General features: G+C 37.5%; 2 protein-coding genes across 2 annotated transcripts; both read left to right on the top strand.

The window, feature by feature from the left end:
- Window positions 1-1,485: 1,485 nt before the first annotated feature.
- On the top strand, window positions 1,486-5,705 carry LOC114523237 (chromatin assembly factor 1 subunit B-like). Its single transcript, XM_028544103.1, has 10 exons — window positions 1,486-1,533; window positions 2,604-2,751; window positions 2,838-3,031; window positions 3,398-3,494; window positions 3,599-3,668; window positions 3,785-3,867; window positions 3,950-3,986; window positions 4,193-4,318; window positions 4,513-4,703; window positions 4,822-5,705. The coding sequence occupies exons 1-10, from the start codon at window positions 1,486-1,488 to the stop codon at window positions 5,703-5,705; spliced, it is 1,878 nt and encodes a 625-aa protein (XP_028399904.1).
- Window positions 5,706-10,576: 4,871 nt separating this feature from the next.
- LOC114523236 (chromatin assembly factor 1 subunit B-like) lies at window positions 10,577-15,834 on the top strand. The gene is made up of 11 exons (XM_028544102.1): window positions 10,577-10,632; window positions 11,414-11,517; window positions 11,604-11,797; window positions 12,163-12,259; window positions 12,363-12,432; window positions 12,539-12,581; window positions 12,697-13,035; window positions 13,631-13,692; window positions 14,299-14,424; window positions 14,620-14,810; window positions 14,927-15,834. Exons 1-11 carry the CDS (start codon window positions 10,577-10,579, stop codon window positions 15,832-15,834), a joined length of 2,190 nt encoding a protein of 729 aa, XP_028399903.1.
- The last annotated feature ends 3,875 nt before the right edge of the window (window positions 15,835-19,709 follow it).

The following is a 19,709-nucleotide window of genomic DNA, read 5'->3' as shown; positions in this document are numbered from 1 at the left end:
TAGCGATTCCCTGAAGCGAGAAATCGCTCGTAGCGCGATGAACTTGAACGTTGTGCCATTGTCGAGTCTACCAGATAGTCAGCGTAGGCGAAATTTAATGAAAAATTGAGACAGCTGAATCTTCTGATAATGCAAAGTAACAAACAGCTCTCAGACTATATCGAATTCGAACTAAGTCAACTAACTCTCACTTGTTTGTCTCACATCAATTAAACCTGACAATATTGTCGGGAAGAAGGAAAACTAAATACCTCTGCAAGTATATGGGCTAAAGACTCCGGAATACCGCCAAACAATAGAGCTTGAAAGGACGATTTTTAAAAGTAATATATTAAAACCAGCATATAGCGATAAGCTGCATTTGCATTATAAGTCAAAACAGGAGTCAAAATAACCGGTTGCTTTGTTATCTCAAATTATTTACCCATTGGCATAGCAACCATATGCATTAGAAATTCCGTATTTTCTCGCTTTTTTTGTTCTCTGATGTCTTTAAAATGTCTGAATTTTATATGTTATCATTCTGAGTAATTTTTGGGGTAGGATGTGCAAACGAATAGGAGAAATAGCGTTTTATAAGTTCTAAGCGATAATTGTTGCTAAGCGCGTGCTTACTGCGTGCTCAGAATGTTGTCATGCCGACTCATGCGGTTGGAAAAAGTGACAAAACTCCATGACGCCCTCTCCCTAGCGTAAATTTGACCCCAAAAATCGATTCCTGACGATTCGGCTTTTGTGAAATAGTATTGCCGGTAATGCGATATCATCATGCATGTTTATATGAAAAATAGGTTCGCACGCGTACATGTATCTGCCCAGTATTTGTTCCACTCTTTTGCTGTAGTAGGTGACACTCCTAGCCATTTTGTACATAATCAGAATTAAACTTGATCAAAGTGTATTTGAAATTTATTTTATTCGCAAAGTGGTCATTAAATTGCTTGAATTTTGCACAGTGCAATTAATGGCAGGAAGAGCAGGCATATACCGTACTGAACAACCAAAACAAAAGTCCTGTATAGCTGTCTCTACACTATACTCAATTTATTAGCCAGGCATTTCTATAATCCACGCTCAACCTTTCTACTGCTAGCTTGAACATATAGATAAAATTGGATATAGGAACGAATTTTTGTTATGCTGTGCCAGTTTGTGTAGTGTAAACAGGGCTAAAATATAACGTTAGTATAATTGTAAAGGACAATACTATGTATGCTATATATTAACATTATGGGTGTTCAATTATAACACCTATCATATCAACTAACAGCACAAACAAAATACAAACATTTTTTCTATAACATGAATGCCGGCAAGTATCAAATGGTTTTAATATAGCCAAATATGTGTTTTGCTATAGATATAGATTTGATAAAAATTTCTATAATATGAATGCCTGTCCGGAAAATAAATATTAATGCCAAACATAGTGCATTTAGTAAAGCCATAAAAGACAATTTTAACAATTTATATAAGGAATAAAAAATGTATTTTGATATATACGTTTCGTCCAGACTAAGTGATAAATTAGATGTAAGTTTGAACATGTAGACTAATAAAATATTTACAAGGTATTAATTTAGAAAGGTTAAAAGTAAGGGCAACAACGGAAAACAATATATTATTAGTCTACATAGTCAAATTTGCATCTACTTTATTACTTTACTCTACTACTAACACAACGAAACGTCGCTATCAAATATATTTTTTATCACTTTTTAATTCTTGAAATTGCCTTTTATGTCTTTACCAAAAGCAAAATATAGAAAGATTTCAATATATGAATGCTTACGGGTCAACTTATGTCGTTCTCTTGCAAATCTGGAAGAGATTGCTTTGCCTGCGAAGCGAAGAGATCGTTTGGATTTCTTACAAAATTTGGTGTATTTTACACAACTGAATTTCATAGGATTCATGATTAAAACACTTACTAAAACAGAAGAACCCTACAGTTAAAACTGTAACGAAATAACGTTAAAATAAAATTGACACGGTTAAAAACAATCTTTCTGCCCGTGTCCGCATGTTTACTTTTCAGCCTGCGAACGGGAATGGTAGCATCTCTGATGTAATGTTTTATAATACTAGCCGTTGATTGGCTAGAAGTGAACAGTGAACACTGAACAACTGAACAAAAAGATATCTGCTACGCAGATACAAAAATCAGCAAAAATCATCTAAACGCTCGATTTTGACGTGAAAGATATCAAAATAATATCAAAATAATGAATATCATAGCGAATTGGCAACATATCGATTTAAAAAAGCATGTATCTACTGAGGACAATTTTCTCTATAAATGGTTCTATTTTTATTAAAATCAGTCAAGTATTCGCACAGAAATCGCAAGTTAAAATGAGCTAACCACTTTGCGATGCCATCTGATCCGGCGGCAAACGTTTCCGTCTGTTAACTCTGTTTGTTCTGTTAAAAGCAATTACAGGCTACAGCAGTAAGCCAGTATATCTGATTAGCCAATCACGTTCAACTGACTTAGCGGTGTTCGCCTGAGCGTAATATAGTCTGAACTATTATTTTCCAACGTTGAGTTTAAAATGCGAATGGGCAATGTTTTTTTATTAACATCGACAGTTCAAGAGTAGAATATTGAATATCCAACGCATGGACACATTTCATATTTCTCTAGAGGTCATATTGAAGACGTGTATGACTTAGCTTGGTCTCCCAATGGAACTCAATTGATTTCAGGATCTGTTGATAACAGCGTGATAATTTGGGATACTAACAAAGGTATACTCTCATCAGTACTCATTTGTACACAATCGTTATATTTCACTATACTTAATGATATACTTTTATCATCATATGATCAATAGGAGATAAGTTGAGGATACTAAAGGATCATCGTCAGTATGTCCAAGGGGTATCATGGGATCCCTGTGGTACCTATGTTGCGTCATATTCGTGTGACCGCACGTGCCGTATTTACAACACGTCCAACTACAGATGTTGTTTTAATATTAATAAAGTGACTCTGCCGAGTTGTGCCAAAAGTGAAACCGGAACACAGGTCAGTTGATGCCTGGATGGTGCAGTTTAATTTGCAACCGTAAAAAATTGAGCTTTCCTAAATTTAATACCTCAATTGGTAATTTGCTATTGAAGGGAGTTTTTAAGAAAATAATATGGTTAACTTAATGGTGTTTATTTTGCTCCGGGACGGGGACAATCAGACAAAATAACTCTGCAGCCAAATCGGTTGGTTAAGTTAGTTCGATAGTATCGTGGGCTCGCATTTGGCCATCGGTTGACCATCAAATACCGGTTAAACAGCTTAGATTGAATTGGATTAGTTCATGAAATTTTGCACTTAAAATGTTACACTTTGCCGCCTTTATAATTATTTTAACTAAAATATCAATTTATCGTCAAATAGAGTTCAAAACAAATCAAAATATTTCACGACGAGACAATGCCGTCCTTCTTTCGCCGTTTAACGTTCTCTCCAGACGGTTTACTTCTATTTGTCCCAGGTGAGAAAAATATTCATTTACCTTCCACAGAAGCACTTTCATAGGCCAATATACCTGTGGCTTAATTTGGGATAAAATATCGATAATCAAATTGCTTTTTCAAGGTGGAAAATTTGAGGTACAGGAGAAGATGGTGAACACGACTTTTGTTTTCACCAAAGCATCCATGAACAAGTAAGTGGCATTCTAAACAATTTGCTGCTTAAAATATACTGGTTAAAATCTTACTCAAGTACGAACGTAAAATGATGTTTCAAAGTCAAAAGAGAAATATTTGTTTTTCTGCGTAGACCAGTCATGTATTTTCCCGCCAAGAAGAAACCGACCATTGCAGTGAAGTGTTGCCCGGTACTCTTTGAGCTTCGAAACACAGGTTTGACCGACGAAAATTAAATCTTGCATGCCTGATGAATCAAATTAATTACAGTTAATCATTCTATTCTTCATTTGTTTAGGCAAAAATTCTTGCGAAAGCAACAAGTCTGTTTTTAAGTAAGAATAAAAGTAAACCTTTTTGTAACGGATGTAATACGAGGCCTGTTTACAATTAAATATTGTTTTCATGCACGGTTTTGGTACGAGATTTAGGACCTTTATTGCTTTAAAAATATTACATCACCTGGCTACAGCGTTTGGGTCAACGTGAGAAACAGATTGCAGTATTCTTTTGAGTAAATTCATTGTTGATATTTTCACAGGCTGCCGTATCGCACTGTAATAGCTGTTGCATCTTTGGACAGCGTTGTATTGTACGACACTCAACGAACGTTGCCGTTTGGTTTTCTTTCAAATATGCATTACGCTTCATTGACGGACATCGCTTGGTGAGTTGTTTAGAAATTTAAAATGAACTTTAAATTCAAGATTATATAAAATCGGAGAATGGTTTGGTCACTGTTTCATTCACGAATAACAAGAAGTCATGGGTTTTTTGCTGCTGAAATTACGCGATATCTATGTCTACCTATCATTGCTAGCTACAAAATCAATCTTGTATAATTTCCTGGAATATATTTAGGTCCGGAGATGGTAGAATCCTTGCGATTTCCTCCCGAGATGGTTATTGTTCTTTGGTGACATTCGATGATAACGAGTTGGGTGTCCCCTACAGTCAAAGAGCGAGGGAAATAATCGAGAATTCCGCAGTTCCCGCCAAAGAAAGCAGTCCAAATAGACGAATTATCACGACGCCGAGGTGCAAAACACCAGGTGTGATATACACTGCATTATTTTGTTGTAAAACTACAAAAAAAAACAAGTCCAATCGATTCCTAGTCAACAGTATTTATTTCGTATTCAAAAGTACTTATTTTCCTTTTAACTTTAGACTCTGGTAAAGACGAACGCACACCTCCGAAGATAGAAAAGCTCTCAATCAAAAACTTTGTAACAGTCAACGCACCGAAAGCTAACTCCAGCCAATCAGCAAGCGTACAGAGCTCAGTTAAAACAGACAACGCTCAAAATGACGGGCGGAGAACTGCGGAACCTGCTCCACGCAGAGTCGGCTTCGTCACCGTGAAGCCTTCGATGCCGGTGCCATCTTCGACCATGGGTAATAATTCTGCCGCTGCTATGACAACGGTTTCCATGGCAACTCAGTCACGGAGGGTGAACTTTACGACGCTGCAACCGAAAGGAACAGCGTCATTGGAAAATGATTGTAAACATTTGAGTACAAATAGTTCTGCAGGCGAAGAAGTAATTTCGGGAAACCAGCCTCGCCGGGTTGGATTCGTCACCATAAAATCTCCACAAGATTCGCGGGTACCCCACACAAGTCCCACCAATCCTTCGAGCCAGAATACATCGAATTCCCCTCCGGGGGGTGAGCCCGTGAAAAGCGCCCACGAACCACGTCGAGTTAACTTTGTAACTCTCAAATCACCAGAGAACTCGACTATGCCACCACGAGAAATACTCGCCATATCAACATTGACGAACCACAGTGGGTCAGACACTCCTACCGAGAGAGAGGGGTGCGCTTCCTTGACCCAACCCCCACCGCCCAGAGTCAACTTTGCAACAACAGAGGTTCCCTCGCCTCCCACTGAGAAGGCGACCCTGCAGACCGTCAGTGAAACGTCCAACCAAAGTTCTACAATTCATTCAACAAGCATGGCTAGTACCAGTGTTAAAGCTGCTCAGGACAACATTACGAGAGAAGGCAGACCACCAGTACCACTGGAGCCTGAAGTTACTATTATATAAACCATTAAATATAGAGCCATTGAACATTACAAACACAGTATTCAAATTGTTTGACATTCGCTTGTTTCCAACTCAAGGTTTTTATTCAGGGATAAGCAAGATATATAATTTAATATAACAAAGAGATAGCTCTTGATAGCTCATAAAACAATCAAGTTTTCAACCTCTTCTATTTCCATTGTACTTATTAATTCTGCCAGATATTTTCCCATCATTTTCATTGACTGCGAAGCCGGTGTTTGGTCGCGGTGTTAATGCACTAAGTGAACTCTAGACATATTATTATTAAATGGTTGTAAAGTATTCTGATAGTTGTAGAATGTAACATAAAAAAACAATTTTGTTGTACATTATATTTTCTAGATAATAATATTTGTTCAAGATTTGCGTTGGGTAAATTTAATTCTTGCTGCGACGGAACAGCAAAATCTGCTAAAAAACACATATAGCACCAACCCTATGCAGCATGGCCTATACTCTAACCCGCTATTTATTTTCTCCATCGAGTTATATTTAAAGTTATTTTATATGCATGTGTTCTGCATCGCCGCCGTTAGTTTTATAACTTTGGAAATTAAACGACAGTCAAAAAACAGTTTGCAATACTATGTCCAACTTAAAGCTATATAGAAGTTAGAAAATATGTAGCTATTGGGTTAAACAAGTCGACTTTGAACAACACGACCCGACCATTCAAGAACAAATTTGGAATGAGGGGACTTTTCCTATAGTCAAACGACGAATTACGGAGTACTCTTTTAAAAAATTCCAACAAGCTCAAATTTGACTTTCGTTCTCCATTAACGCTTGTTATGTTTTGTCTGAGAGGACCTCGAGTGAATCGTTTTACAAAACTGTCTTTTTAGATTGTTTTGTGATTATTTGGAAGCTGAATGATGGTAATACGGATGGTTTTCCTCAACCTGCTGCTGGCATGGAGTGTGGGGATTTTGAAAACAAAGAATCTTGGCAGGTTGCAAAGATGCTAAGGTAACACATTTTGTTCGGCTAGCTTGTTTTTATATTGTGACACCAGAATAAAGTTCTAACTGAAAAGAAAAACTGCATCAGAGATTGATCATGAAAGTGGTGCTTAACTCCAAATGAGTTAAATCTGTTGGCTTCGGAATTTGTTGGCTTTTTTATTCAGTCACTTCTGTGTTGCATAATTATTGATAAATTTCAGGTTGACTAATACTCAAATCACTGATTAAAATGCTAATGAATCTGGGATATTTAAGCGATGGTTCATTACTTAATATGACAATTAATTATATGGATGTTATATGGTACAAGATTTTTTCAGTATTTTTAAATCATTCAGGGGGTGAAGAAGTGGTAGATTACTGAAGGGGGCATTTGCCTCTGGCCCTGAATTTTCACTGATTGAGAAAGATGAGAGATAGTTTGTCATTTCCTCGCCCAAACTGGCCCGTAGTTGAGGTGGGGGTCTTGGCGGGGTAGGGGGAGTGCCCCCCCGTTTGAAATCATGCGGTTACCGGAGTGCACCTAAAAAAGCAACTCCTCGGCAATTTTTTCACTTCCCCCCCAGAAGTTGAGATCCAGCTACGCGGCAAACTTTAAATGCCTTCAAAGTATTATAATTGAACACATCGGTTAACAAATGTATACTAAAATAAACGGAAAACTAAGTTCTCCGTTCGTTTTAAAAAATGCGTAAGTTCAAAACAGCCCAAATTCGTTTTTTGTGAGCCGTGACCTGCCCAGGAAAGATTAATCCGGCGCTGTGAGCTCAGGCCTCACTCTCCCTCTAGTCTCTTCTGTCACTAGTTTCGCCGGGGGGTAGAAAGCCTGATAAAAGTAATAAAACTTCGTGAAATCATACGCCAAAGACTTCGCATTTGCCGTCAAAAAATTTTTCGTGCATTCCTGTAAAAGCTCATTGTTCTTATCGTTACCGTGAATCCTTTTACACATGTCAAGAGCTTGGGTGTAAAACTCTTTAGCTTCATTGCACTTTTTATATCCAGATTCAAATTTACAACTAGCTTCATGTTTAACACCGTCCATTTTACTCGCATATGCAATGTCATTAAGTAATTTGACTAAAGAATCGTGATCTTTCCCCCCACGGATGTAAGTTTGTATATCATAAGCCCTTTTAAACGCGAACCTCGCTTTCTCCCAATCGTCTATTGCAAGTGCGCTATACCCAACAAGTTTCAAGATTGATGCCTCTACTTCTGTAAAAATATCATACTTTCTGTTCCTATATAGCGCTTTTAAAGTGTCATCTACCAGTCCTTCAATCTTTTCCATTTGAATGTCCGGTTTTGTCATTTCATATAGAGCTAGAAACAACTTTGCATCAGCGAGAAGAGGAAAAGGTGTATTGTACTTTTCATATAAGATGTTAACAATATCGAGTAAACTTTGACTATGTTTCAAGAAAATCTCGCTGTTTTTCCTATCACCGATAAAGGAGGGTCGAAGAATTTGGGCTAAATTATAATGTGCGTAAGCGATATCTAACAACAAATTAATTTGTAACATTGCCGGTTCCGTTGAACATTCTTCATACAGCGAATAACTATTTTCCAGAGCTTTTTCTGCATAAGATTTAGCTTCCTCGATTCGCCCCATCCCGAACAGAACGGCGCTATACTTTAAATAAATACTTTCCAACTTACGTCGATTTTTACGTGATGGTGGATCACAGTCGTAGTTTCGTCCATTAATTTCCAGCATTTTACGGAAGCATTTCAACGCTTCCGTTCGTTTGCCTTGACAGAACAGTGTCGCTCCCGTCACAATCATCATTTCACCAGGGTTTAGTAACAAATCATGCGGGTTTAAAAGTATGTCTTTAGCGATCTCCTCAGCTTTGTCGTACTCCCCAAATGAAAAGTACGTCGTTAATTTTATTTTTCGATTCTTTTGATAAAATTCCGATTTCATAACCTCAGGTAAACCGCTTCCTTCATTTAACTTTTGCAATGCTTCTTCTAGTGGTATGACGGTAAAGAAGAATCTCTGCAGTAAACACAAGCCTTGAGGATTGATTTTGAAATGTTCACTTTGACCCTGATTGCTTAAATACGTTCTCAACCGAAGTTCAGCTGCTATACCAAGCGCAGTTTTTAGGTCATGAGCTCCTTCTTCAGTAAGAAACTCGGCAGACACCAACTTTCCAATCGTTTCCCAGGAGGACGGGCATTGAACATCGAAGTATTTCCCCACATATTGTATAACAAGGCTCGGAAATCTGTAGATATCAGTTTTCACTTCATAACTTTCGCCTGGTTTGCTTACAAACCCTCCAAGGAAATTTTGGTATTTCGTATTCACTTCAACCAACCCATGTAAAATTCTCTCTTTCCAAGACATTGGATTAATATGATACGTGGATTTAAAATCAACCTTTGCCGAGTTGCAATTGTTCACAGTTTTTTCGAAGTACTCTCTCATAAGTTTGCTATAGTCTTTAAACAACGAATCATCTCCATAAATTAAAGAAGGGGTTGACAGCACATCAGCCAGATGGTATCCCTCTTTGAAAATCGATTCCTCTGAAAGAAGGCCAACCATATCTCTTGGAGTTTTAATCAGGGACTGTACCCAAGGCTTCTTCAAAGTTTTATCTCGTCCTTTTGGCGTTTTACTTGCCCACGGCATGGCTCCGTCAAACGAGAAACCTCTTGGACCATCATCATAAAACCAATTTACTCCTTCATTTCTGGAATAGTAATCATTCAACGACTTTATTCCAAGGCTAGGAAGGATAGTTTCACCAAGTTCCACCACTTTTAAATGAAGTAGGTTTGTGAAGTCGGTAAAATATTGCGTGACACTGTCTGTGTTCTTTTCGACAAGAATACAGAATTCTAAATCTGAGTATGGCGTAGCTTCCTCTCTTGCTGTTGACCCCAAACCAACTATGGAAAATTTACACGGAGGACTTGACATAACCTTTATACAATCATCAGCCATGCTTGTTATTAAATCCTTCATTGATTTCGATATGAATTGATACAGTTGCTGCGTTTGTTTAATTCTTTCCCTTTCAACACTGATATTTCTTGCATCTGGGTCAAGCTCAGGCATTTTATTAAAGGCGCTGATTTTCGATTGGCAGGAATCGCGGATCGTTTGAAGAGTTTGTTTATAATGTTCACGTTTTCGAAAATCGCTCTTGCTATCATTCTGCTGTGATTGAAGTATTTCATCAATAAACATCGTGTGGACATTCCCGATCTCCTCTTCTAAAGAACGAATTTCTGGTTTTAAATCTACTTCGACAGTTCTTTTACTTTCATTTTCTGAATCGCATTCTCGCAGTCGATTTAACGAAGCAGTTAAAAGCCCCGAAGCTTTGACCAAATCTTCACCACTTTTGTGAATCTTTCCGCGAGCTTTGTATACGAAACCCAATCCTCTAAGGGCGATTGCTGTTTCGTAAATTTTGTTCTTCATAAGATTAACCTCTCTTACAGCGCTGGAAAAGTTTCGTTCGGCGTCTTCCAAATTGTTTTTCTCCAGATAGCGATTCCCTGAAGCGAGAAATCGTTCGTAGCGCGATGAACTTGAACGTTGTGCCATTGTTGAGTTTACCAGATGGACAGCGTAGGCGAAATATAATGAAAAATTGAGACAGCTGAATCTTCTGATAATGCAAAGTAACAAACAGCTCTCAGACTATATCGAAGTTGAACTGTCTCTTAAATGATGCGTACTCTAATGAAACTATGCAAGTTATCTCAACTTATCTGCGGTGCTCTTAACGATAACAGCGACAGTGGGAGGTGTTAACAATAAAGGTATTAAATGGGGTGAAGTCAATTAATATTTAAGCTTCCGCTCTTACACTTTGTGAATTTGATGGAATTCTGTTTAAAAACTGTGTTACAACAATGATACTCGACGTCTACCCAATTGGTATGAAGCGACTGATCTTAGTTCAGTGTCAGTAGGAGTATGGGAAAGGTAGTGAATTCGGCGAAAGTCAATAAAAATTTGTTCTAAATATAACTGTGTTGTTCGCATAGTTTAGATTTTAAGGCCCACACACTGGACGCGATTCGCGACACTGCATGGACGAGAATTTTCCATTTTCGGAAGCAAATAAATTAAATTCTGAACGAATATTTTGGGAGATATTTGTACCAGACCAGTCAAAATGTATTATCATTCAGAAATCACCTAGAATATCACAACCTTGGCATTTTGAAAACTGAAAGATTCGTAATTCGAGCTCTCATTTGTTATGAGCAGAACCTATCTGCAGAACGGACTTGACTTCCAGTCACTGTTGTCTCACATCAATTAAACACGACAATATTGTCGAGAAGAAGGAAAACTAAATATCTCTGCAAATATTTGGGCTAAAGACCTCGGAATACCACTAAACGATAGAGCTTGAAAAGACAATTTAAATCGTATATTCAAACCAGCATATAGTGATAAGGTGCATTTGTATTATAAGTCAAAAATGAGTTAAAATAATAGGTTGCTTTGTTATCTCAAATTACTCACCCATAGCAACCATATACTTAAAAAATTCCGCATTTTCTCCCTTTTTAGTTTTCTGTTGTCTTTAAAATGTCTGAATTTTACATATTATCATTCTTTTATAATTCTGAGTAATTTTTTGGGTAGGATGTGAATGGGCAATGTTTTTTATTAACATCGACAGTTCAACAGTAGAATATTGAATATCCAACGCATGGACACATTTCGTATTTCTCTAGAGGTCATATTGAAGACGTCTATGACTTAGCTTGGTCTCCTAATAGAACTCAGTTGATTTCTGGGTCTGTTGATAACAGCGTGATAATTTGGGATACTAACAAAGGTATATCCTCATCAGTACTCATTTGTACACATTCGTTATATTTCACTATACTTAATGATATACTTTTATCATCATATGATCAACAGGGGATAAGTTGAGGATACTAAAGGATCATCGTCAGTATGTCCAAGGGGTGTCATGGGATCCCTGTGGAACCTATGTTACGTCATATTCTTGTGACCGCACGTGCCGTATTTACAACACGTCCAACTACAGATGTTGTTTTAATATTAATAAAGTGACTGTGCCGAGTTGTGCCAAAAGTGAAACCGGAACACAGGTCAGTGGATGCCTGGATGGTGCAGTTTATTTTGCTACCGTAAAAAATTGAGCTTTCCTAAATTTAATACCTCAATTTGTGAATTGCTATTGAAAGGAATTTTGAAGAAATAAATATGGTTAACTTAATGGCGTTTATTTTGCTTGGGGGCGGGATAATCAGACAAAATAACTCTGCAGTCAAATCGGTTGGTTAACTTAGTTCGATAGTATCGTGGGCTCGCATTTGGTCATCGGTTGACCATCAAATACCGGTTAAACAACTTAGATTGAACTGGATTAGTTCATGAAATTTTGCACTTAAAATGTTACACTTTGCCGCCTTTATAATTATTTTAACTAAAATATCAATTTATCGTCAAATAGAGTTCAAAACAGATCAAAATATTTCACGACGAGACAATGCCGTCATTCTTTCGCCGTTTAACGTTTTCACCAGATGGTTTACTTCTATTTGTCCCAGGTGAGACAAATATTTATTTACCTTCCACAGAAGCACTTTCATAGGCCAATATACTTGTGGCTTAATTTGGGATAAAATATCGATGGTGAAATTGCTTTTTCAGGTGGAAAGTTTGAGATACAAGAGAAGATGGTGAACACGACTTTCGTTTTCACCAAAGCATCCATGAACAAGTAAGTGGCATTCTAAACACTTTGCTGCTTAAAATATACTTTTACTCAAGTACGAACGTAAAATGATGTTTCAAAGTCAAAAGAGAAATATTTGTTTTCTGCGTAGACCAGTCATGTATTTTCCCGCCAAGAAGAAACCGACCATTGCAGTTAGAAAGGAAGCTAGAAAGAAAAATGAGGAAATCTAAACTAAATGTTGATCGAGTTGCTTATCTAAGTAAGACATGCAATAAATATTCTGCATTACTTAATGAGGCTCGAAAGAAATATTATACTAACCTTATTGATGAATGTTCAAATGACTCGAAGAAATTGTTTAAGGTTGTGACATCGCTTTGTAAAACGCCGAGGGATGATCCACAACTGCCACCGCATGATGATTTATGTCAACTCGTTAATACTTTCGGTGAATATTTTTACCGCAAAATTGAAATTATTAGAAAGGATATCGACGACATTACCATTGATCCACAGCCGGTTGAATATCGTAGACCAGACGTCAAGCTCGAATCGTTTACTCCTCTCTCGAACCAAGAGGTTTATGACATAATCATGCAGTCGTCAAACGCATCGTGTGAATTGGATCCGATCCCATCATGGCTAGTAAAGTTGTGCTCTAATGAATTAACACCTATTGTCACGAAAATTATCAATTTATCCTTGCAAGAAGGACATGTTCCAGACGCTTGGAAAACTGCTCTATTAAAGCCATTTTTAAAAAAAGCTGGCCTAGATGTGGTTTTCGAGAACTTTAGACCTGTCTGTAACCTATCACTTGTATCTAAATCCACCGAAAAGGCTGTTGTTAAGCAGTTGCTTGACCACTGTGACGAAAATGCGCCCCTACCAAGTAATCAATCAGCGTATCGGAAGAACCACTCTACTGAGACTGCCCTCCTGAAAGTTCAAAACGACATTCTGTTGAGTATGGACAAACAAGAAGTGGTCTTGCTCGTCTTATTAGATTTAAGTTCGGCCTTCGACACAATTGACCACCAATTTATGCTTGATATTTTGGAGTTTGATTTTGGGGTTACCTCAGTACCAACTTCAAAGACTTCAAAGAGTTTTGAATGCTGCAGCTAGACTTGTTTCTCAAAGTACAAGATTCTCCCATATTACACCAATTTTAATCAACCTTCACTGGCTTCCTTTCAAGTATCGAATCGAATTTAAAATTGCCCTATTGGTTTATAAGGCTCTAAATGGTGATGCTCCTAGTTATATCTCGGCGTTACTGACATTTAAACCGGCCAGCAAGTACGATCTAAGATCAGATGACCAAAATCTCCTTCAAGTTCCTGTTACTAAATTAAAGACCGTTGGAGACAGAGCTTTTATGTCTGCTGCTCCTCGAATATGGAACACTTTGCCATTAGAAATTAGATAAAGTGAAAACATTAGTAATTTTAAAAAACAATTAAAAACTTTCCTTTTTAAAAACGCTTTTAATCTTTAGTAGAACAGTATAGTTTTTAAATTTTTAGTAGAAAAATTAGATTACGTATTTTAGATTGTACAGCGCTTTAAATATTTATATAATTAAGCGCTATATTTAGATATTAATTATTATTATTATTATTATTATTATTATTATTATTATTATTATTATTATTATTATTATTATTATTATTATTATTATTATTATTATTATTATAAGTGTTGCCCGGTACTCTTTGAGCTTCGAAACACAGGTTTGACCAACGAAAATTAAATGTTTTGTAACGGATGTAATAAATTACGAGGCCTGTTTACAATTAAATATTGTTTTCATGCAAGGTTTTGGTACGAGTTTTAGGACCTTTATTGCTTTAGAAATAGATTGCAGTGTTCTTTAGAGTAAATTGATTGTTGATATATTCACAGGCTGCCATATCGCACAGTAATAGCTGTTGCATCTTTGGACAGCGTTGTATTGTACGACACTCAACGAACGTTGCCGTTTGGTTTTCTTTCAAATATGCATTACGCTTCATTGACGGACATCGCTTGGTGAGTTGTTTAGAAATTTAAAATAAACTTTAAAATTCAAGATTATATAAAATCGGAGAATGGTTTGGTCACTGTTTCATTCACGAATAACAAGAAGTCAGGGGCTTTTTGCTGTTGAAATTACGCGATATCTATGTTTACCTATCATTGCTTGCTACAAAATCAATCTTGTATAATTTCCTGGAATATATTTAGGTCCGGAGATGGTAGAATCCTTGCGATTTCCTCCCGAGATGGTTATTGTTCTTTGGTGACATTCGATGATAACGAGTTGGGTGTCCCCTACAGTCAAACAGCGAGGGAAATAATCGAGAATTCCACAGTTCCCGCCAAAGAAAGCAGTCCAAATAGACGAATTATCACGACGCCGAGGTGCAAAACACCAGGTGTGATATACACAGCATTATTTTGTTGTAAAAGTACCAAAAATACAAGTCCAATCGATTCTTAATCAACAGTATTTATTTCGTATTCAAAAGTGCGCATTTCCTTTTAAATTTAGACTCTGGTAAAGATGAACGCACTCCTCCGAAGATAGAAAAGCTCTCAATCAAAAACTTTGTAACAGTAAACGCACCGAAAGCTAACTCCAGCCAATCAGCAAGCGTACAGAGCTCAGTTAAAACAGCCAACGCTCAAAATGACGGGGGGGAAACTACGGAACCAGCTCCACGCAGAGTCGGCTTCGTCACCGTGAAGCCTCCGATGCCGGTGCCATCTTCGACCGCGGGTAATAATTCTGACGCTGCTATGACAACGGTTTCCATGGCAACTCAGCCACGGACGGTGAACGTTACGACGCTGCAAGCGAAAGGAACAGCGTCTTTGGAAAATGATTGTAAACATTTGAATACAAATAGTTCCGCATGCGAAGAAGTAAAAACTGTAAGTTCGGCAAACCAGCCTCGCCGGGTGGGATTCGTCACCATAAAATCTCCACAAGATTCGCGGGTACCCCACAGAAGTCCTACCAATCCTTCTAGCCAGAATACATCAGATTCCCTTCCGGGGGGTGAGCCCGTGAAAAGCGCCCACGAACCACGTCGAGTTAACTTTGTAACTCTCAAATCACCACAGAACTCGACTAGGCCACCACGAGAAATCCTCGCCATATCAACATCGACGAACCACAGTGGGTCAGACACTCCTACCGAGAGAGAGGGGTGCGCTTCCATGACCCAACCCCCACCGCCCAGAGTCAACTTTGCAACAACAGAGGTTCCCTCGCCTCCCACTGAGAAGGCGACCCAGGCGACCCAGCAGACCGTCAGCGAAATGTCCAACCAAAGTTCTACAATTCATTCAACAAGCATGGCTAGTACCAGTGTTAAAGCTGCTCAGGACAACATTACGAGACAAGACAGACCACCAGTACCACTGGAGCCAGAAGTTACTATCATAAACCATTAAATATAGAGCCATTGAACATTACAAACACAATATTCAAGTTACTTGGCATTCGCTTGTTTCCAACTAAAGGTTTTTATTCAGGGATAAGTAAGATATATAGTTTAATATAATAAGTAGATGGCTCTTGATAGCTGATAAAACAATCAAGTTTTCAGCTTCATCTATTTCTATTATACTTATTAATTCTGCCAGATATTTTCCCATCATTTTCATTGACTGCGAAGCCGGTGTTTGGTCGCGGTGTTAATGCACTAAGTAAACTCTAGACTTATTATTATTAAATTGTTACAAAGTATTCTGATAGTTGTGGAATGTAACATAAAGAAACAATTTTGTTGTACATTATTTTTTCTAGATAATAATATTTGTTCAAGATTTAATTTAAATTTAATTCTTGCTGCGACGGAACAGCAAAATCTGCTAAAAAACACATATAGCGCCAACCCTATGCAGCATGGCCTATACTCTAACCCGCTATTTATTTTCTGCATCGAGTTATATTTAAAGTTATGTTATATGCATGTGTTCTGCATCGCCGCCGTTAGTTTTATAACTTTGGAAATTAAACGAGTCAAAAAAATTTGCAATACTATGTCCAACTTAAAGCTATATAGAAGTTAGAAAATTTATATCTAGCTATATATTGGGTTAAACAAATCGAGTTTGAACAACACGACCCGACCATTCAAGAACAAGTTTGGAATGAGGGGACTTTTCCTTTAGTCAAGCGACGAATTACGGAGTACTCTTTTAAAAAATTTCAACAAGCTCAAATTTGACGAACGAACGAGTTATAACTTTAGTTCTCCATTAACGCAGACTTGGTAGCACTCGAAGATAGGTTCGTTTCATGTTTTGTCTGAGAGGATCACGCGCATTCTAACGAATTTATTGTCAAATTTAAAAACAAAATTAGTTTGCAGGTACGTCCAAATTGATCATCACATAAAATCAAGACATAAAATTTTTCTCTTGTTCTGTAGGAAATATGTTGGCATCTGGTGGAGATGGTACTGTAAAATCTCATTATTTTTTAGATTCCAATAAATTTCTTCACTTTTTCTCATGTTTAACATGAAAATTGCATGACTTATAACTGATCTACTAACAATATTTGTTCATTGGAAACGCACAGCCACCATATTGTAAAGTTTTCACCTTGGGGGCTCCAAGCAACTGCTAGGATGATTAATGGCTAGTACAAGCTGAACTCGAGTGAATCGTTTTACAAAACTGTCTTTTTAGATTGTTTTGTGATTATTTGGAAGCTGAATGATGGTAATACGGATGGTTTCCCTCAACCTTCTGACATAGGGTGTGGGGATTTTGAAAACAAAGAATCTTGGCAGGTTGCAAAGATGCTAAGGTAACACATTTTGTTCTAGCTTGTTTTTATATTGCGACACCAGAATAAAGTTCTAACTGAAAAGAAAAACTGCATCAGAGATTGATCATCACAGTGGTGCTCAACTCCAAATGAGTTAATTCTTCTCTGTTGTGTTGCATAATCATTGATAAATTTCAGGTTGACCAATTATGTCTTGATTTTTTCTATCGTATAAACAATTTTTTATTGATATTGTAATTTTAGTTAGTTTGAGGGCCACAAGTTTATTAGCTGTCAGCTATTTCGTGTCTACCCTCATTAAATAAAGATTCTATCTATCTATCTATCTATCTATCTATCTATCTATCTATCTATCTATCTATCTATCTATCTATCTATCTATCTATCTATCTATCTATCTATCTATCTATCTATCTATCTATCTATCTATCTACTCAAATCACCGATTAAAATGCTAATGAATCAGCAATGGTTCATTATTAAATATGACAATTAATTATATGGATGTTATATGGTACAAGATTTTTTCAGTATTTTTAAATCATTCAGGGGGTGGAGGAGTGGTAGATTACTGAAGAGGCATTTGCCTCTGGCCCCGGATTTTCACTGTTTGGGAAAATTAAGAGATAGTTGGTCATTTCCCCTCCGGGCTTTCTGAGGTTTAAACATATTAACTACAGTTTAAACAACGATGAGCCACCTGTCTGCTTTCTGCTTTCCAAGTGCATTTTGCAAAGTATATAATGATATGTAATTTTCCACTTACGCGGTTTTATACGCGTGGCAAACTGGCCCGTAGTTGAGGTGGGGGCTTTGGGGGGGGTAGGGAGAGGCTCCCCCCCGTTTGACATCATGCGGCTACCGGAGTAGCCGCTATAAAAGCAACTCCTCGGCAAGTTTTTTTTACTTCCCCCCCAGAAGTTGAGATGCAGCTACGCGGCAAACTTTAAATCCTTCAAAGTATTATAATTGAACACATCGGTTAACAAATGTATACTAAAATAAACGGAAAACTAAGTTCTCCGTGCGTGTACGTGCGTATAAAAAAATGCGTGAGTTAAAAACAGCCCTAATTCGTTTTTTGTGAGCCGTGACCAGCCCTGGAAAGATTAATCCGGCGCTGGGAGCTGCTCAGGCCTCACTCTCCCTCTGGTTTCTGCTGTCACTAGTTTAAGATTTTTAATCAGGGCACTATGCCTTTTCTTGAACTCGCTGAGGGTAGAAATCCATATAAAACCTCACGAAATCATACGCCAAAGACTTCGCATTTGCCGTTAAAAAACCTTCCGCGCATTCCTGTAAAAGCTCGTTTTTCTTATCGTCACCGTGAATCCTTTTACACATGTCAAGAGCTTGGGTGTAAAACTCTGTAGACTCCTTGTACTTTTCATGTGCAGATTCATATTCATGACAGGCTGTATGTTCATCACCTTCTTTTTCACTGGCAAATGCAATGTCATTAAGCACTTTAACTAAAAAATCGTCATCTTTCCCCGCATTGATGTGATATCGTATATCATAAACCCTGTTAAACGCGAACCTCGCGTTCTTCCAATCAAACTTTAGTTTTGCGTGAACCGAAAGAGCATATAGATTTTTTCCTCCTCTCTTGTAAAAATAGCATACTTTCTGGTCCTATATAGCACTTCTAAAGCGTCATGTAACAGTCCTTCATTCTTTTCCAGGTGCATCTCCAATGACTTTGTTCTAAGTTGATATTCAAATAGCAACATTATTGCACTCGCGTGAAAACGAAAAGGTGTATTGTACTTTTCATATAACATGTAAGCAATATCGATTGCTTTTTGAACATGCTCCAATAGCTTGACTTCGTTGTGTTTCTGTTCACTGAAATCCAAGGAAGGGGCCAAGGAAGATCGCATAATTTTGCCTAAATTATAATGTGCGCCAGCGATGTCTAACAACAAGTAATTTGAACCTTTGCCGGTGCCGTTGAACATTCTTTATACAGCGAATATCTGTTTTCCAGAGCTTTTTTTCCATAAGATAAAGCTTCCTCGATTTTCCCCAACTCAAACAGAACGACGCTATAGTTCATATAACAATCTCCCAACTGATATCGATATACGTGATTGTGGATCAAGATCGTATTTTCGCTTCACAATTTCCAGTGCTTTTCTGAGGTATTTTTCCGCTTCCGCTGGTTTTCCTTGAATGAGCAGTGTGTTTCCTATATCAGTATTTTTTCCTATTGCAGTAATTTTTTTACAGCGTTTAGTGACGAAACATGCGTGTTTACAAGCATGTTATTAAGGATCTCCCGACCTTTGTCGTACTCCCCAAATGTCAAGTACGTCTCTGCTTTTATTGTTGAGTTATTTTGATAAAATTCCGATTTCATAACCTCAGGTAAACCGCTTCCTTCTTTCAACTTTTTCAATGCTTCTTCTAGTGGTATGACGGTAAAGAAAAGTCTCAGCAGTAAACACAAGTATTGAGGATTGATTTTGAAATATTCACTTTGACCTTGATTGCTTAAATACGTTCTCAACCGAAGTTCAGCTGC

Source organism: Dendronephthya gigantea, unplaced genomic scaffold, assembly GCF_004324835.1.
Source record: "Dendronephthya gigantea isolate DGI-Jeju-01 unplaced genomic scaffold, DenGig_1.0 000026F, whole genome shotgun sequence".
In the NCBI taxonomy this organism is placed as follows: Eukaryota; Metazoa; Cnidaria; class Anthozoa; order Malacalcyonacea; family Nephtheidae; genus Dendronephthya; species Dendronephthya gigantea.
The sequence above is the reverse complement of the archived record's forward strand: the minus strand, read 5'-3'. Positions and strand labels throughout refer to the sequence as shown.

Coding starts and splice junctions, on each gene's coding strand:
- LOC114523237 (XM_028544103.1), top strand. CDS start 1,486: ATGTATTTTGATATATACGTTTCGTCCAGACTAAGTGATAAATTAGAT. Junction 2,752..2,837: donor AATTTGGGATACTAACAAAG/GTATACTCTCAT, acceptor TATGATCAATAG/GAGATAAGTTGAGGATACTA. Junction 4,319..4,512: donor TCATTGACGGACATCGCTTG/GTGAGTTGTTTA, acceptor GAATATATTTAG/GTCCGGAGATGGTAGAATCC.
- LOC114523236 (XM_028544102.1), top strand. CDS start 10,577: ATGATACTCGACGTCTACCCAATTGGTATGAAGCGACTGATCTTAGTT. Junction 10,633..11,413: donor CTGATCTTAGTTCAGTGTCA/GTAGGAGTATGG, acceptor GTATTTCTCTAG/AGGTCATATTGAAGACGTCT. Junction 11,798..12,162: donor AAAGTGAAACCGGAACACAG/GTCAGTGGATGC, acceptor ATCGTCAAATAG/AGTTCAAAACAGATCAAAAT.